The sequence below is a fragment of the Tachypleus tridentatus genome, chromosome 8, assembly GCF_004210375.1.
Source record: "Tachypleus tridentatus isolate NWPU-2018 chromosome 8, ASM421037v1, whole genome shotgun sequence".
NCBI classification, from domain to species: Eukaryota; Metazoa; Arthropoda; class Merostomata; order Xiphosura; family Limulidae; genus Tachypleus; species Tachypleus tridentatus.
This window is the reverse complement of record NC_134832.1, coordinates 56690015-56711002: the sequence shown is the minus strand read 5'-3', so window position 1 is coordinate 56711002 and position 20988 is coordinate 56690015. Positions and strand designations below refer to the sequence as shown.

At 30.8% G+C, this 20988-nt stretch overlaps 1 protein-coding gene across 2 annotated transcripts; it reads right to left on the bottom strand.

Annotated features, from left to right (window-relative positions):
* Positions 1-1277: 1277 nt before the first annotated feature.
* LOC143222436 (glycosylated lysosomal membrane protein A-like) lies at positions 1278-18650 on the bottom strand. Of its 2 annotated transcripts, XM_076448956.1 has the most exons (7): positions 18059-18650; positions 12040-12315; positions 10787-10987; positions 8271-8504; positions 6235-6506; positions 5382-5574; positions 1278-3445 (listed from the first exon to the last, which is right to left on the bottom strand). In XM_076448956.1, the coding sequence occupies exons 1-6, from the start codon at positions 18170-18172 to the stop codon at positions 5394-5396; spliced, it is 1278 nt and encodes a 425-aa protein (XP_076305071.1). In that variant the 5' UTR covers positions 18173-18650; the 3' UTR covers positions 1278-3445; positions 5382-5393. The 2 variants fall into 2 exon arrangements, with proteins under 2 accessions (XP_076305071.1, XP_076305070.1); XM_076448955.1 differs by having other exon boundaries at positions 1278-5574.
* Between the last annotated feature and the right edge of the window lie 2338 nt (positions 18651-20988).

Here is a 20988-nt window from a genome sequence, read left to right as displayed (position 1 = left end):
GTATACGTATGTAGTTTGATTGCACTACATACCGTAGTCAACTGGAATGTTTGGCAGGTTTTGTAAAAAACTCACAAATACAAATATCCGCACTTTTATCTTCGAACATAATTTTCTAACAATAGAACCCAATTGTATTCATATGATCAAAATATCCTTTCAGAAAATATCACTCTGAGCGAAATTGTCTGTCTGTAAAACGTTTTTTTGTTTATTTGTAATTATACACGATCGGCTATTTATGTTTTGCCCACCGCTGTGCCACTGGGGGTTGTACCAAAACTGAAGTGACGCGTTTTATTTTTTAAAAACTATTAACATATGTAGATATCACCAAAATAATCTTGCATTTTTGAATTTCGTGCAAAGCTACTCAAAGGTTATCTGCGCTAGCCGTTCCTTATTTAGTAGTGTAAGATGAGTCATCATCACTCACCGAGAACTTTCGGGCTATTCTTTTAATAACGAATTAATATCCTTTTAACCATTTGAAATTACATATATATATCTAAATTGTAAACTTCAAACAATACGTTTTAAGACTGAAGGTTTAATTTTACATCGATGGTTTAGCATGTTCAGTTTATAATTTTACAAATATGTAAATATTAACGTACTGTTGCAATTTGTAAAGAATAATTCCTACATTATCTGGTATTGTACCATCTTACTCATTTTTGTTATTAATTAGTGTTCAAGAATGAACTAAATGAAATTGAAATTTGTAATAAACAGGTATTGATGTTTTATATTTAAAAGAAATAATGTTATTAGACTGGAATAACAGAGGTGATAAAACACGTACAATTTAAAATTGAATTACGTATCAGAGAAGCTATTGAAACTAAATAAAAAAAACTACATTAAACGAAGAAGCCGATCCATCTCCAAAAGTGATAAAGTTCTGGGCAGATGTTTTGTAATTCTTGGTAGTTTAAACCTAGATGGCGTTATTATATGTTAATAATTATGTGGATATACAAGTACCAACCATACCTTTAATATTACTCGTAAATATTGCGTCATCGGAAACCGAAACATACATAGTTTATTTAGGTTACTTCCCCGTTTTTAATAACTATTTTGCAATGATTTTAACGTTGTATTCCTTGCAATTACAAACAGATGTTTAACACGAGTGTTCAGTTTAATATCATTTATTGGTTATTGATTATTTCTGTCACCTTACTCATCAATTGGAAATGGATCACTTTAAGAACATCTCGGTCACATTAAAAAGTCGAAATAGCTTTAAACAGCAAACATTGTACAGAATATTTAGTTAGAAACTTTTATTTCACTTGTTCAACCTTATATAAATATTTTAAGAATCTTCTTTTTACATCAGTTCCTAAGACGGCTTCACCAAAATTACTGTTCTTTCAACTGTAAACAAAAGCACCTTTGAGACTCTCAGTTGTTACGAGACTCATCAAAACACTTATCTCCAGACAATTTATTCAAAAGCTACATAAGAAGTTCACGTATTTTTATGTTTTCACTTAAACAGAAACTATTAATACTTGTATTTGTTCATTGAATGCTTATAAACGCCTACCCCATAAACGTGTGTAAGACATGCCTATATTCTAAGACAAAAATATTTGACATAACCCACTTATGAAATTTAACACTAAATCATATGTACATATAAATATTCATTACTATAATCATAGTGATAAAAAGTCGAGTGTCTTCCACAATTTAAGAAACTTACAATTTTGTGAAAATTAAATACTATTTTATACTTACATGAAAGTATCATTTCCAGAATATACAAACAAATCTGTAAAACACTTTTGAATGTTGCCACTTTATGCATGTAAACAAACAAATCCAACCTCTGATTTTTATATTTATGTTTTAATTTTTTTTTTTAATTATTACCTCTAATTATTTCAACCTTCTTCAGAGATTCCTATACATTTCAAAAGATTGTGGTTTGATTTCAATTATCCTTACAAACATTTCTAGGACTGAATATGTGTATTCTCAGAATGGATATTGAAATACCTTGGAACCAGTGCCTGATTTTAAAACAAATGGCAAAAGAGGAAAAGTAGATGTCAGAAGACCTTGTGAAATATACCAGTATCTGATGGGTTATATGTATAAATTTCATAAAACACTGGACCTCTTTGCATTAGAAAAAAATACATAAAACATTTTCAGTAAGATATGAAAATTAAACTACGGTCACATATTGAATAAGACAGCACTGTACAGCAACAAAAACCAAAGGTCACAATCCAAAACATTTTAGCACTTTCCAAAAGTTTTCTTCTCTTTAAAAGTAGTAAAAGTAAGTTACTGATTAAAAATCCACAACAAAAAATTTAAACCATTCTTTCGATTACTACAAAATACACTCGTGTTTTAGGCTACTCCTGAGATCAGCTTCAAAAATTAAGTTTTAGCTATCTGTTGTTTAGAATACTTCTTTTATTTTACTAGATTTAAATAAATATTATGAAACAATTTATTAGAGAATATACATGATATAGATAGGAAAACAGAATAATTTATCTACTGGATAGCCTTACTCTTCCATTAGTTGTATTTGAAAATAATGAAAGTAAATTTGTAATATTAAAAAAAGAAAAAAAAAATGTCATTCTTCTATCAGAAAAAATTTTAATTACAAAACACAAACAAGATACAAACAACCATGACATCAATTACTTAATTTTTTTTTTATTTATATTTTTATACCAGATTTAACTCACAATACTTGTTAGGAACCTACATATTGTGCCAATGGATTTCTTTGTATCTATTTTCTGAGACCAGTTTCGACAAAAATAAAATAAAAGGAAAAAAAATAACCCTAAATTAAAATAATGGAATGTACAAATATTTATATTTATATCAAAACTACTGTTATGGAAAGTGTAATACAAAATCAGTACACAAGTCACAGAACTGCCACACCAAATGTTAGACATGAATATATTTAACAACTTTGGCCTCACTATATTTTATTTACTCACTTTCATGAACAGTTTAGCAAATCAACCATCCAAAGGCCTACAAGTTTAATACTCAATAAAGTCTTCAAAGGTAAATACACAGTTTAAAAAAAGAGCCGAATTTTGCTTACTATAAACAAGTAGACACCAAATGTACTGAACAGTTGCTGTGTCAGAGACCTATTAAAATGTTTGTTACATTACTTGTTTCATCATTTCTAATCCATACGCATAATTTGTTCACACTTTTGAGTAATATTTAATACCAAGAAGCACAATATTTTTTTAAATTTAACAAAACGTGTGTACAATTTCTTATACCTAAGAGAACAGTAGGTAGTTTTTAAAATTTCAGTTTCTAAGATCTGTATGTCATTACCACAAACTTGACATAAGGGTCATTTTATGCCAACTCACCTAGGGCTTCCTAGGTCATCACAGATTACCTTGAAAAATCCTAAAGCTGTACTGCATGGCTGAATAAATCAAAACAATGTTTTTGCTTGAAATTTTTTCAAGAAACACCCATGACATGAACTGGGAAAGTTTTGTTTTTTTCTGAACAACCCATAAGTATATAAAATGTAAGAAACAGATTTAGTTTACCTTACTTTAATATTTATGACTGATCCAATAGCTTTTTAATAATTAAAAATCAAAGTGTTCCAACATTGAGTATACGGATATTCACGTTAACAAAAATGATATTTAACTAACAGACAATTAATAATCACATGAACGACAGCTTTAGGTCATACCACGTTAAGAATAAAAGACACTTTCAATTTAACTGAAGTATCACATTCCACAATATGTTAGTGGCAGTTTTCAGTATATCTTTCTATATGTAACTTGGAAAACATCTTATTTCACATACTAACCCTATCTATCATTTATTGTTTTCATGTTCACTAAAGTTTGTGAATGAAGTACAAAGTCCTACTTACCAATGAAAGAAATGAACAGATAGGTTTATTCAACTTCTTTTGTGTAAATAACAAGGTTATTTCACCCATGAAGGGGCATAGATCCTGGAGGGATGGAGGGTATACATCCCCCCTTCATTTTATGTGGGGGTATGGTGCATACAATCATCCTCCCCTACAATTTGGTCTGTTGAATTGTTTTATTGCATCACAGGCCTACAAATTGTGTGTTTGTTCTTGTGATTCTCATGTTCTTACCAATCTAATTACATAATTATGCCTAGATGTAAGCTTTTTCAGTAGCCGAAATGTACATCTTTAATATAGGTGTGCTTCTAAGCTTTTCGATCTAAGCGATAGTTTGTGTCAGTTAGTCAGTAGGCCTGAGTATACATGCAAGTATCGTAGCAATAAGATTACTCTGTGACTGCATGTTTACAGCTTTCAGGTTCACGTAATCAGAGATTACCAATTTGCAAATTGAACAGTCCACATAAGTGGTTGCAAAAATCATCTCTCCCCATCAAGTGAAAAAATCTACGCCCCTACACCCATGCATTATCAATTAGTTAAAACTTTGCTCCTTTTAGGTGAATGCAAAATATGAAAAAGGTTACTGTTTTAAGAGTGGTGCTCAGTATGGAGACAGAATATTAATACTTGCAATTTTATGATACTAATAATTTAATATTTATGTCGACAATGAAAGTTTTAAAATAAATGCAGTTTTGTTTTGTTTTTAAAAAAAAATGCCTAAAGATATGGTTTCATTACAATTGAACACAAATTCCACAGCTGTTTTATCAATAAAAATATACTTGTTAATTATTTACAACTGAGTGTTTATTTTGACCACTCTTTCAAGTTATTTCCGATAAAAAAAAAATTACACCATACTCAAGTAACCAGATATAAGCCAAAAATATACATTTATAAAATTGTGAGCAAACAATTTATAAAAACATGATATTAATATTAGCATAGGTAATCACATATGAAACATTTGTGAAGAAAGCCTAATATAACATTTAAACTAGTAAGGGTTATAAACACACTACGAAAGATATGCAAAATGTTTATTAAGGCTGTTGCACAGTCTCAGGTTTTTAAGGATGGATACATATACATCTGAAAATCATAAAATATTGTCAGCTATCTTTAAGATTATTACTTCAGATCTCAGTTTCAAGATCATAAAAACACCAACTTTAAGTCTCATATTTTCATTTTCTCTCAATATAAGCATAAGCAAGACTTTCTAGTAATAGCTGAAATCTTCTTAAATGTGTAATTGGGTTATTATTATCAACCAAAAATTTTTTTTTTAAGATATTCTTAAATTCCCTCACCTGAAACCTAATAAAATTTATCATTATTCAAATCAGTTGTTTCAAAATGCTGTACCAATTGTTAACAGATTACATCTATGTGACTCTAATACTCTATATTAGATGCTCTTTGGCATTTACTGAAAAATTCTATTTACCTACAAAGAGAATTATCTTCCATCACTGCTTAAAAGCAAGTCATCTTGTTTGCGAGTGAATTTTTTAACACAAAAGTTCACCCCCCATACAACCATTAAAATTAGTGGAGTTCCCAATCCAATAGAAATAATAAGAATAATCATGATTGAAAACATTTCTGAAGGAGGTTTCCCATAACCTACAGTCATTGACCTACAAAAAAAAAAAAAAACAAAAGGTGAAGAAATGCAAAAACAAATACATTATCACAATAAAAACAAAATAAAAACCACACTCATACAGATTTTGCTCTTTCTTGCATAAAAGCATAGTAACACCTATCAAATTTCTGTAGGTAAGAAACATTTTGTTTACATAATTTTTATTTACATTAAATGAATTTTTTTAAGTTTAAGATTTCATAAATTATAAGCTACCATCACAGAAATTCTGAATTAAACTAGTATAATTATCTTTGAATACTATGCTGACAATAGAATAAATTTATTACATTAACAGTCACATCTCCAAAATTTCTCAGGTAACATTGTCAGCAGGTTTTAGTCCAAGTCTGGAATGAAACTGAAATTTAATATTAATTAAATTATGAGAAGCAAATACTTTAACACTTTATCATGCACTGCACAAAATTATTCAATGATCTTGTACAAACCATTCTGCGTTTCAAACCTCCAGTTTTCACATGCAACTTCATTTAATTTTGTAAGAAATATAAGAGAACAAACTAAGTCTATGCGTCTCAGCCATCCTTTATTATTTTAATTGAATTATTAAATTAATTCATTTCGCAGGAGCTATTAGATCACTAAGAAACTTTAACTTAAAAATACAATTTCAAAATGGTATACCTACCATGAGGTGTAATTAGTTTTTAAATAGAAACCATCTCCACCAGACCCAAAAGAAATATTAAATGCTGACAATGAATTGATAGAAAGAGAGGAGTTGAAAAATGCTTTTGTAATACTGAAAGGCAAAGAACTGTTAGTTTTCTTCACGCCATAACTGTACGACTCCGTTGAATGTGCTATTGTTCTTTCATCTTTAGTATAACAAACTGGTTTCCATTGTAAATATCCTCCAGAGCCAGTGAAATATGAAGCCGGGGTCATCAAAACATCTTTCTGAAAAACAAAAGCCAAAAACATCACCTGTTTTCAACGTATTTTAGGTTAAAAAATATTTAAAAATTATAATTGTAATAGTGAGACATTCCACGTTGTATATACATATAACAATGAACACTTGTAGCATCATGAATTTCTGGTACTTAAAAGAATTTTAATAGATTTGGTAACATCAATGACTGTAGTTCTGAAAACAATTAGGACTCTCAATTTTTGCAGGTTGAAGAAAATAAAATTCTCATTCTTCGAAAGGGCAAAACTAACTGGTTGACGCTAAAAACCAAAGTAAGAAAATTTAAATTTTCTGTCTCTTATGTTTTGATCTGAAACAATTTTTTTTGTTTAACCATAAACATCAAGAGTAAATATTTTTATTTCTTATATTCTATGGTTGCATTGAACAAATAATACTCTAATCAACTTACAGAGTAATATTGTATGATCACATCCACTTCTGCGTACATCCATATGAAGAAAAATTCGTTAACTACAATGGATTCAAGTTCAATAACCAATAGTCTTATGTAATATGTCAAAATGAACTTTGTGATTCAATACTTTCTTATCTAGTCCTCAAGACAAAGTACTTGTATCACTTTCAAATCATGACATAATACTCTTTGCATAACCCTATAACACAAGTGTTTTCAAAAGGTGGACCTTTCTTATTTGATGGCAAACATAAAGAATGGTTCACCTTCTGAAAGTGCTCTGGTTATAAGGTTTTTATTTCACATTAAGGCTTCTTGAATGTATGTCTTACTGAAATCTTGAATAAATACTCTGTGAATGGCAAAGACGACATAGAAATGCTTTATTGCCAAACAAGTTTTTATTGATATTACTGTAACATTGAAAACAAATCTTATTGCTGATAATATCTTACAAAAATATTAAACTCTTTTTTTATCACACCTTATTTCAAACATGGATTCAAAAGCCAGGTTCACCCTTATTCTTTATAGAAGTTAGTGTAATTTCTATCAGAGGATCACAGTACACTTCTAACAACAAATCTGCAACTTATTACCCTTCACAGAGGATTTTAAGGTACATTAGATGATACTGGTTTACTCTCACTCATTTAACTTACTTAAAGCTATAACAAATTTGAAGGACAAAAGTATATACTGAATCAATATTCACATTTGTATTATTATCCAGCAATATAAAATTACAAACACTGGAATTTTATATTCAAGTTTCTAATGTTACAATGTTTTTGACAACAATATAAAATAGTAGTAGTAATATCTCTAATTTTTCCTTTAGGAAAGAAAAACAAGCAAACAGAAATTAATGTAGCATTAAAGATAACAACTTGAAACTACTTCTGAACATCATATACAAAAATGATGGAAAGCAAAGTTCAACAAAAACAAAACGTTTATTATGAAGAATTTAAAATTTATTACAGTTCATTACAGATTCGAGCCAGATTGATTTGGTCAATTCAGATGTATCATGACTACAATTACTTTTATGACACATCTGAATTTTTACTAAAGGTTTGGCATGTTTCATGTAGATGTACATCAAAAATATGGAATTATGGTCAACATTCCTTCTCTAATACAGAATCAGTCTTAAGTACCAGCCCTGAAAATACCGATACCCAATGAGATTAAGTTTCCTAGCCTAATAGACCTAATATAAAAGCATTGTCTTATTACTATATCAACGTAGACTTCAATCAAAAGAAAACATTTCAACGTGTAGTTATAACCCAAAGAATAAATATATTCTTTTTCAAAGTCTCACCTCAAAAATACCGGGTGTATATTCATCATCAATAGACTTCTGGCATTCAATTTCAATGTCACTTTCTTCTTCAGCTATGGTGTCAGAACCAATTAATATAAACTCTAAGGCAAAACGGCTCCCGTTAAATACTGAATTCATTCCATTCAACACTATGTTGAGCTGAGAACTATTAGCAGTATGCTCCAAATGAGGTAATATGTTGCTCCTTCCATCATGTGAATGAGCAGTCACCTATTATCCAGAAGACCATTACATAACATCATACTAGTATAAATGTTAATAACGAACTAGAAAATGAAACGAAAATTGTGTGCTATACACAAAAAACCTCAAAATGTTTTAAATCTCCAGAACCTTATGAATAACAATATGGTGTGTCAGTATATATATATATATAGTTCACACCAGTTTCAGTATGGTGTCATGTGTGATATAATGAAACCTGAATAACAATATGGTGTGTCTGTGTTTGTATATATAGTTCACTCGAGTTTCAATATGGTGTCATATGTGATATAATAAAACGTGAATAACAATATGGTGTGTCATATTCACTCGTTTCAATATGGTGTCATATATGATATAATGAAACCTGAATAACAATATGGTGTGTCTGTGTTTGTATATATAGTTCACTCGAGTTTCAATATGGTGTCATATGTGACATAATAAAACGTGAATAACAATATGGTGTGTCTGTGTGTATGTAAAAAGTTCACTCGAGTTTCAATATGGTGTCATATGTGACATAATGAAACACGAATAACAATATGGTGTGTCTGTGTTTGTATATATAGTCCACGAGTTTCGGTAGTGTCATATGTGACATAATGAAACCCGAATAACAATATGATGTGTCTTTGTGTATATACAGTTCACATGCGCTCCAGTATAGAGTCATACATGATGTAATGAAACTTGAATAACAACTTTTCAAACAAACTGACCAACTCAGCTAGAAGTACCATTATGTAACACTAACAGAGTATGATATTACTGAGGTGAAATTATATTTTGGTAGTAAAGCTTTTTGTAGTGTATCTGAAAAACCTAATTACAACATAGACACAAAACAAGTTAATTGAAAGGTAAGTTTAATTAAATGTCAAACTTGACAACACATTTGTATTATGGAATTGACCAGAGCTGAGTGATCACTAGAACTTGATAGTTATGTATTATGGAATTGACCAGAGCTGAGTGATCACTAGAACTTGATAATTATGTATTATGGAATTGACCAGAGCTGAGTGATCACTAGAACTTGATAATTATGTATTATGGAACTGACCAGAGCTGAGTGATCACTAGAACTTGATAATTATGTATTATGGAATTGACCAGAGCTGAGTGATCACTAGAACTTGATAATTATGTATTATGGAATTGACCAGAGCTGAGTGATCACTAGAACTTGATAATTATGTATTATGGAATTGACCAGAGCTGAGTGATCACTAGAACTTGATAATTATGTATTATGGAACTGACCAGAGCTGAGTGATCACTAGAACTTGATAATTATGTGTTATGGAACTGACCAGAGCTAAGTGATCACTAGAACTTGATAATTATGTATTATGGAATTGACCAGAGCTGGTGATCACTAGAACTTGATAATTATGTATTATGGAACTGACCAGAGCTAAGTGATCACTAGAACTTGATAATTATGTGTTATGGAATTGACCAGAGCTGAGTGATCACTAGAACTTTATAATTATGTGTTATGGAACTGACCAGAGCTAAGTGATCACAAGAACTTGATAATTACTCTCACAAGTCTTGGTCTAGAATAATCAACAGTAATAATAACTAGAAACACTGAATATAATTAGTTGATTATTTTCACTATTGTGACACTAAATAAACTCTGAATAAACGAAATATAATAAAAAAACATAATGACAATATTTTGATTTTTTAGAAAAACTGAAATACAGAGGAACCCCTCTAAGTGGCCACCCCTCAGAGTGGGTCACCCCTTGAAAGCAGTCATTCAATCACAGTCTCTTTTTTGTTTACATAATCACTAATTATGTACAGCGGAACCCCCTCTAATCAGGCCAGTTTGTCTCAGTCTAAAGGTGGATGCTTTAGAGGGGTTCCACTGTAGTCAAAAACAGTAATTATCTCAGTAATGTTAATAGAATTTGTGTTTTTCATACCATTTTAGGGTCAAACATATTCAGTCATCAGAGAATTCACCATAGCAGCAATGCCTTACAAACATCTTAAATGAACTTTCAAATACAAAAATAGGATAAACATGGTATAAAGTGTATTGCATTTTGCACACAAACAATTAAGCTGCCTCTGAAAGTACACCTGAAAACAGTATGTTGTTTCACATGTTAAGATTCCATGGTATCAGTGAATAGACACATAATGCATTCATTTTACTGACAGCTTTTCTTGATAAAAGGTTTCGGCACAAATACGAAAATGGTTTTCTCTGTTTTGACTAGCTACTCAACACAACCTTATTTAACACTGACTTCATTATTACTCACCTCAAAAGAAAATGAACCATTTGGTAAGAAATATTTTCTATCATTTGAAAGAGTAAGGAAAACCGCTGAACAGTGGTCGTTACTGCAATGCATGGTCCTGTTTATGTTCTCCCATTGCATCTCCATTAAGGGTAATGGAAATGATTTGTTTGATCCTATATCTAGTTTTCCTACATCCTCTGTGTCATTGAACTGCCAAATCTGAACAAAACCACACATTCAGTTCAATAAATAGATACTAACAATGTAAAATTGTTTTCTTTTAATTAATACTGGTTTGACTTGTTTTGAATTTCATGCCAACTAATACTGACAATTAATAAAAAATCAGCGTAGACTTGTTTATGTAATATATTTGAAATTATTATTTTCAAACAATTGTGAAAAAATTATACAGTTAAACAAACAATGTCAACAGAACAGAATTTAAGATTGTTTACAATGAATCATTTTAAATGTAAGTTCTGCAGTTTCAATTTTCAGAAACAGAGTTAAATTGTATGACTAAACTAAATCTCTAGTCATTATTGCAAAGCACCTATTTCTAAGGCTACTGAAAACTGAAAAGCATTAACAACCTTCTACAGATAAATATAAAACCGTATAGAAAGATATGTTACAATAATTTTCTTACAATTAAGTTTTGAACACATATTTTATTAATTTTCAGAAATTATTATTTATTTTTGGTTATTCCTCATTAAGCAGCACAATTACCAGTTATACATTTCACACAAGTTTCACATGAGCATTTTAAACACTACTGAAAGATACAATAATAAAATGTAATGTACAAACATAAAACAACATTTAAAATTCTGTCATGCTTCCAGGTTACAGAATTCTCCAGAACAAATCCTTTAAAAAGGATTTGTCTCACAACAACATATATAACTTTTAACCTGTTCAGTGCCATAGACGAGATAACTCGTCCAAGCCGATCGGTAACAGAGTGCCACGGAATGGAATAATTTGTTCTCGATAATACCTAACTTCAACGCTAGATGTCAGCACCATAGATGCACTTGACCTACTTACAAATTGTTTCACTTTTGATCCAAAATGCTGTCATGAGAAAAGTTACAAAATGAAAGTGTTAAGAGTTGTATTGTAGCAGCTGAAACACTGGGCAGGCAACAGGTTAATACAGATCTGGAATACTGAAAAAACTAAAGATTTCCCAAATTTATGGATAATACTACATAAAAGTAACATTAAAATGCATCAGATGGAACCCAAAACTATAAACATACCTTTGCAAGAACAAGACCTAATGAATAATATGGTTTTTCAGAAAAATGAATAGAGCCTTCAACTCTTGATTTGTTTAGCAAGTTATTCCAGTCTATTTCTAGTGTTGAATTTAAAGACGTACAAGCAATCAACACAGATGGTGCTCCAATAGAACTCCAAAGATAATGTAAAACATCTGAATCTCCTTCTGCTGCCACATGGACTAGATTTATGAAAGTATCTGTTTCTCCTTTACATTCTGGTAAACTGCAGTTAGGATTGAGTGTCATGTTCAGCTGTGGATAAATAACAATAAGTAACTCGTCAAAATTAAACACTAAATCAAAAGCATAAACTTCAGTGTAAATCGTTAGAAATATAAATGCACTTTTCTTAATTGGTAAATAAAAATGATGACAATAAAAAAACGACCCCAATAGATTAATTCTGTCTTATTACTTATTAAAACCTTTAAGTTCATAGGAAAATAAAAGCATTAGATGTGATTCTCACCTTAAGAACTTATAACTGTTACACTTTGAATGCACGAAAGTTACAAGAAATTACATATCAAAGACTGAAAGAAAAGACAAACTATGTAACTGATTTCTCAAAGAAATAAACTGCAAAAGCTGACTTGCATATTAAAAGTTACAATTTCTAAAAAAAATGAGTTTTTAAAATTCTTTTCTAAAGCATTACATGCTGTTAAAATGGGTTCTTTCATAGGTCTTAAATAGCACGAGCTATTGTGAGCATTTTTTTTATATTCTACATGGTTGATTGTGATTTTTTGAAAAAATTTAAACATCAATTAACTATAATTTATAGTCTTGACAATCTAAAATATTCAACTACAAAAATATAAATTATCAAATTCTCTTTCAACAATGCATACAAAAAAACTTTTATTTGAGGTGTTCAATATAAAGTAAATAATGGAAGACAATAACACACACACACACTTGTAATGCAGCCACGTATTTTTACATCTGATAAAGAAGTACAAAAACTAATCATCTTTGACTTTTTACATTTCACGAAGTTTATAAACCTTAATGTCAGTTACAACACAATGTTTGAGTCCTCATACAGAGTTAAAGTCATTAATTAGGACTTTTCTGATAAAAAAAAAGTTAACTTTTATTTTTTCCATTTTGAAAAATTTCTATGTAAATATTTGTCCAACATGAATTTTACAAATGAAATTGAATTAGTAGAAGATTAAAACATATCTGAGGATGGCTGGTATGGGTATTAACACTTACCAATAAAGCAGAGGACAATTTTTCAACCTTCTTAGGTCATCTTTAGGTTAACCTCAGAAGGTCGAAATGTTATTCTTTGCTTTATTTGTGAAAGTGTTCATACCCATTCCAGCCATCCTGAGATATATTTTTACTTCAAGTGGGTTTCTCATCATCATGAAGTAGAATATTAATTTAAGAACGCTGTCTGCAAGCTACTGACTTTTGTCTTTTTATTAATAGAAAACATGTCCATTTTTCATGATGTTTTGAAGTTTCACACAAACTTTTCTATCTTAAATACATACAGTCTTACTGATAATAAAACTTCAATACGAGACTCCATAATCAACAAAATCTGTCAAACTAATCTTGTAATCGTGTTTACGGACACAATAAAAATGTAACTTGCAAGACAACTTTTGCAAAATAGATCTTTTTATGACCTTATTTTAAATTACTAATTATATGTCTTAACTTCTTTACTGGAATCAAGAGACTTGAAATACAAATGAAATAAAATACTTGTGTTGTTTATGTTGTAGTAAAAACAGTTATCAAATTTAAGTTATATTACTTTTGTTCCTACTAGCAATACAATTATTAGTTATTACCTAAACACTTCCTGGATGTAACTTATTTATCATTTTACTAAGTGCAAAAAATGAATGCTACTAAGGTGGGTGTTTTTCTTTGACAGTTGACACTTATTTCTTCTACAGGAAGCTTCACAGGGGAGATATTTAATTCAGTTCAGTTTATTCAACAAGGTACAATGAAATCATATAGCACTGGCATGAAAAAAATAAATACACACACTCATATAAAACATACAAGAATGAAAATATATTCAAACACATTATGCATTACTTCCATTCATGCTTCTGTCTTCACAGTATTTATTTCAAATCAGTCAATGAGAAAGTTCTGTTTTTGGTGAAATTCCCTCACAATTTATATTTTCCCAAAATGTCCAAAGTCACCTTTTAACTATTATCACAGTTCATTAATAATAAACCTTGTCTTGTGACCTCAGAATTATGCTTCTGAAAGTTAGACACTAAAATCAAAACATTAAACTTAAGTATACGATAAACATTCCTCCAAATGTTGTCAAGCTTTGACTCTTGCAGTCATATCTTCATCAGTAAATAAACAACTTAATGGAAAATGGCATCACCCTCCTCCTGGTCGACTCTCAACAAATCTCCCTTCTTTACCATATAACTCCATACAATGTCAAACAGTGTCCAAAACTGGGGCTTCCACAGTTACCATTACATCAGTATCGTACATTTTCTCACTGCGTCCATACATCTTATCAGATGGCCTACAACCAGACTTTTAGCATCTAAAACGTTCATGCTTTTAGTGCTCTACTCACGAAATTTGGATCAGCAATTTTCAAATCCTGGCTGCCACCCTGCCTATAAAAGTTACCAACTTTAAAACATTTTTATCTTGGAAACTGCCAATTACACCTACAACTGGATAGTTAATATTATTTATTAATAATTATTAATATTTATGACGATGAACTGACGATGACCGAAGAAGGTCAAAACGTTGTTCTCTCTTCTACGTAAAATATTTTCTCAACACAAACGAGCCATTTTTGCATATATATATTTCTCTACAAGTGGGTTTTCTTGACATCACTAATTATTAATATTATTATAATAATTATTAACTATAGTTAATATTATTTATTAATACATTGATCAGTGACCCCATTAACTGATTACATTATTACAGTGTTCCACAAACCACTTAAGGTACAAGTGAAAAATAAATAAAAGTTGGCAGCAGGTGCTTCCAGCCCTTTGTCTTCTCTCTAATCAAAAGTTCAATAAAAAGTGAAGAACAAAATTGATGATAATAGCTTTCACCATTCCATTCTCTACAGTTAGCAGTTAGCAAAACTAATGTTAATGCAGGGTAGCCTCCATAGCTTTGAAATAACAAAGACAGGGTTACAAAGTTTGATGGTAATGAGAATCAAACTCAAAACTTTATTCAAGCATTAATGTCAGGACTGCCGTACCAGATGATCACTTGTTAGTCACGTTAGCTTTACATTTTGAACATTAATGTCAGGACTGCCGTACCAGATGATCACTTGTTAGTCACGTTAGCTTTACATTTTGAACATTAATGTCAGGACTGCCATACCAGATGATCACTTGTTAGTCACGTTAGCTTTACATTTTGAACATTAATGTCAGGACTGCCATACCAGATGATCACTTGTTAGTCACGTTAGCTTTACATTTTGAACATTAATGTCAGGACTGCCATACCAGATGATCACTTGTTAGTCACGTTAGCTTTACATTTTGAACATTAATGTCAGGACTGCCATACCAGATGATCACTTGTTAGTCACGTTAGCTTTACATTTTGAACATTAATGTCAGGACTGCCATACCAGATGATCACTTGTTAGTCACGTTAGCTTTACATTTTGAACATTAATGTCAGGACTGCCATACCAGATGATCACTTGTTAGTCACGTTAGCTTTACATTTTGAACATTAATGTCAGGACTGCCATACCAGATGATCACTTGTTAGTCACGTTAGCTTTACATTTTGAACATTAATGTCAGGACTGCCATACCAGATGATCACTTGTTAGTCACGTTAGCTTTACATTTTGAACATTAATGTCAGGACTGCCATACCAGATGATCACTTGTTAGTCAAGTTAGCTTTACATTTTGAACATTAATGTCAGGACTGCCATACCAGATGATCACTTGTTAGTCACGTTAGCTTTACATTTTGAACATTAATGTCAGGACTGCCATACCAGATGATCACTTGTTAGTCACGTTAGCTTTACATTTTGAACATTAATGTCAGGACTGCCATACCAGATGATCACTTGTTAGTCACGTTAGCTTTACATTTTGAACATTAATGTCAGGACTGCCGTACCAGATGATCACTTGTTAGTCACGTTAGGTTTACATTTTGAACATTAATGTCAGGACTGCCGTACCAGATGATCACTTGTTAGTCACGTTAGGTTTACATTTTGAACATTAATGTCAGGACTGCCATACCAGATGATCACTTGTTAGTCACGTTAGCTTTACATTTTGAATGTCTTCACTATAGATAAAAAATATCTGACAACTAGACATTATTTTTTCAACTAATTTGTTCAGTTTCTAAAGGGTTATAAAATGACTAATTATGCTAATGAATAGAAGTACTGAATAAAAATAACATCCATATACACCACAATTTTACAATAACTCGCATAGAACAAACCACATAAACAGATAAAATGTTCCATAATTTAATAACTGATAACTTGTTTAACATAATAGCTACAGACTAATAAGGCTTAAATATACTACCTACTAATATTCTTACATCACAAACATAAAAAACAATACTCAAATAATTCTAAACCCTCATTACGTCTTGTATGATTTATCTATTTTCCAAAAAGAAAACCAGAGAAAATTCTAATTCTTTTTAAATACTTCAAATGATTTAAAGAAATTTTCCTGTTAACCATCTTTGTAGCAATCCTGTGGGAAAGGGCATCAAAACTGCCCAAAGCATTCCAAATGAGACTTCATCAAAATAATGTACATAACTGTTTTCATAATAAAAATTCTAGTAAATAGAACCAAGCAGTCTATTTGCTGCTTTTTTTTTTTTACAACTTAAACCATGCCCAAGAGTTTCAGGATTTCATCAACAACATCCAAATCTTTGTCTATTTTTTCATACAATCAACATTCCTCTCAGTCTTGTTCAAATTTACACATCCTAAGTTATGTAAGTACACAATTTTACACTTCTAAAGTTCACAAATCATCTTCCAAAAAAAAAAATAATAATAATAAAAAATAAAAATGTTAAATGTATTTTTTCCTTATTGGTTAAAGTTTGAAACTGTGCAGTTTCTAATCCTGTTCTACTTTAGTTATTTATCTCTGTTATGCTACACAAAACTGTAATTGAAAAGTTAAAACACAAATTTCATTCTTGGACAACCTAATACATTATCTTAAATATGAAGTAACTTTAAGGAAAAGTTGGAGCTTTTTGACAAACTAATGATACAAAAAGCTTTTTTATTGTAAGAACGAACTGAGGTTTTAACAGCCAAATTCCAAGCAAGGTGTTACCATTTTAAACTATTTAGATTTTTAAAGTTGTAAGTAACTAACACTAACTGCAAGACAGTGCCAAAAACATATTTAAAAATTATATAACATGTACAGTTTAAACATATTTACTACCATAAATGTGTGAATGCTTTCTTTGGTTTTGTTAAAACAATAGTATATTTTAGTGCCTTTTCAGTCTACTGTAAAACATACTATTCTAACAGTACCAGTAATTTAAGTTTTATCAATTTCAATTTTTAGTGTCTTCTTCAAATTTCAGTTGTTTTATAAATAACTTGTATTCTATTTTTACTTATTTTAATAACATATCAAAAAAGAGTTTATGTCACTACAGAAATTTCAAACCTACATGAAATGTAACCCTTAGAACATGAGCTTTTCTCCCATATATTTTTGATACATGTGAACAACCAAAGTTTCACTTACTGCATACACTGACAAAATTTAACATCTTTTTCTAAAAGAAAACACAGATTTTGTGTAACCAATTGCCTTCTTCAGTGATTTAAGGGAACTTAACACAAAAGTTTTGAAAGACTGGAATATTTATTTATCATACACTTGTGTGAGAAGATTTTAACATTATTCTGTAACTTTATCTAATTGTAGATGTCTATATAACAAATAATTACACTTACCTTTCGTGTCAATTTTCCTTTGTTTCCTAGCCCTACAGTCCTTGATACCAACACTAGTAACACTAATAATGCCAGTTTTGACGTCACCAGCGGTAAAGATTTTTGGAAAAACATTTTGGAAACTTCTATCTAATTTTATCTTACATAAAATAATAATAAATTAAAACGTGAACAGTTTGTGGTAAAAATGTAATATTTGAACTACACAAATCTATTTATACTTCAGTAAAGAAACCACAGGAATAACAACTGTTTAAGTTCAGAATTAGGTCCGTTCGTTGTTTTCGCTGAAGAATCGATAATACAAATAAATTAAAACTAAAAACTAAAGCCCAAGTCAAAGTTCAGCCTCAAACGGGTCAGGAAGAGAAACACTGTGGTTACTAGGCGCTCCCTAAAACTTCTTCAGATAAATTAAATGCGATTTCAACCAAAAGTAACTGAGAAACAAAACTTATTCTTTCGAACAACGAATAATGTTGTATTTAATAACTTAAAAGTTAAAAATAAATCTATCCAAATCGAATATTAAATGCACTTTTGACAATAAAAACCACGCACTGTTGAACCACCATTCACGTGATAAGACCATCTAGTGAACAAATCTGCAATCTTTTATTTAATATTTAGTGAGGCGCCTAGCAAACTGAATAATTAATTTATTGAAAAACATAATAACAGTAATTTTACAACAGGAAAATTCAGATTTTAATAATTACAACGTTTCGTTCCAAATTACCGAGTCATTATCAAATTAAATTGCTTTTTGAAAATTAAAAAATCTGATGATTTTGCGATACTGTAAATCGAAACGTTTTAATCATGACATATGAGCTTGTTTGCTGTAAAAGTTGCTAACATCATATCTTTACATTGGTTCTTTGATTAAATCTTTTGAGGCTTGTGCAATGTATCTAACTGACTATGACTTGTGTCACAGTGAATCAGTCCCATTTAAATAATTAAAAACAGTTCAAAATACAGCGTTGTAATATTTTAAATGTGAATCACTTTCAAACAAAGTACTTAGGTGAGTTTTATCAAATATATATTAACTAACTGTATCCTTTACTCGGAATTAATCATTCACCCTGATAGGTTTAACACACTAAAAATAATTGTATGATTCATTCGGTTTTGTTTGTTTTGAATTTCGCGCAAACCTACTCGAGGGCTATTTGCGCTAGCCGTCCCTAATATAGCAGTGTAAGACTAGAAGGAAGGCAGCTCGTCAACTCTTATCCTACTCTTTACCAACGAATAGTGGAATTCACCCTAACATTATAACGCCTCCACGACTGAAAGAGCGAATATGTTTGGTGTTATAAGGACTCAAACTCGCGACCCTCGGATTACGAGTCGAGTGCCTTAACCACCGGGCCATTTATATTAGAATTTTTGCATTTATGATAAAGCTACTAGGGCTATCTGCCACTGTCTGTAATTGTGAAATACTATCAACACAATAAGCAGCACCTTAACACCCACCATCCACACTAAAATAGTGACTGTCAATTTACCAAGCAGAGAATATTTTAGGCATCACACAAATTGCAATGAGGCAGGATAGCCCCAAAGATTTACCACAGGAGTGACAGGACCAAACCTTGTCTTACTTTTTTTTTGTTTAATTTTCCACGTTGGGCCATTTTAGGTAATGTCCGCAAATAGGAAGATCAGGAATTTACATGTTGAGTACCACAATGTAATATTTCGTCATGGTGCTTTCGAGGACTTATGCCAACTGTTGAGTTACTTTAATCGAATAGTGAGGCTTAATTATCTCTCTTGCAACGCATATGTAGCCCAAAAATGCAGAACGCTATTCATTTATTTTTTACAGTAACGAGACACGAGCCACAGATCCTAAGATCAACACCTCACCACGCTAACCACTATCTGTGCTCAAACATTATATGATACTACAATACTCTATAGAAGAGATTTATTTTACCCATAATGTCAAATTTTATATTTCATTGAATCATTGTGAATTACTCCGCATACGCCAACCGTGAACATATCTCATTCAATAAAAGGAATTTTTCTTTCGGTAATAAATCACACGACGTCAAAATAATCTGATATGTTCTTTAAATACTTTTTAACATTTCATAAAATTCGAGAATAATTACTATAAACTGACGTACAAATGAAAAGTAACCAACAGGTGACTGTCCTATTTTGAACGAAATAAGGCTCAATCCTACTTTTGGTTTCGTAATTTTTCAAAATTACTTACAATTGATAAATAATAAAGTACTAGTCACTTTTAAGCTGATTATATGCTGAGTTTTACACCCATAAATATGTAGTTTATGTTACTCCACTGATAAATAAACAATCTGCACAACAAAAACTGGTACCTCGGAACCTGTGACATCATGAAACTTCATGGCACACAAATACATTACTGACTGATATACGTGCACTTTGGGGTGTAAAAACGCATGCGTATATAGTTACAGCACAAATGATATTTAACGTTTACTACATTCTTCTGATAACGCATCACCATGTCTTGGTTTGAAATAGTCAAATGCTTTTGTTTTTGAATTTAGCGCAAAGCTACACGAGGGCTATCTGCACTAGCCGTCCCTAATTTAGCGATGTAAGACTAGAGGGAAGGCAGCTAGTCATCACCGCCAACTCTTTTACCAACAAATAGTGGGATTGACTGTAACATTATAACGCCCCAACGGCTGAAAAGACGGGAATGTGTGGCGTGACGGGGACTCGAACCCGTGACCCTCAGATTACGAGTTGAACGCTTTAATCACTTGGCCTGTATGTATACGATAACCAATGATTGAAATAGTTAACATATTATTGTTCTATATTGTTTAACTTAGTAATTTAATAATAATTACTCCCTATGTAGATAGTGCACTACTATAATAAAATAAATTTATGTTCAATTAACTCTAACA

What these genes read in the sequence shown, in the direction of transcription:
- LOC143222436 (XM_076448955.1), bottom strand. Translation starts at nt 18,172, where the DNA reads ATGTTTTTCCAAAAATCTTTACCGCTGGTGACGTCAAAACTGGCATTA. An exon ending in ATGGTTCATTTTCTTTTGAG is followed by an intron (nt 8,505 to 10,786) that starts GTGAGTAATAAT and finishes TCTGGATAATAG; the next exon opens with GTGACTGCTCATTCACATGA. An exon ending in ATACACCCGGTATTTTTGAG is followed by an intron (nt 6,507 to 8,270) that starts GTGAGACTTTGA and finishes TTTGTTTTTCAG; the next exon opens with AAAGATGTTTTGATGACCCC.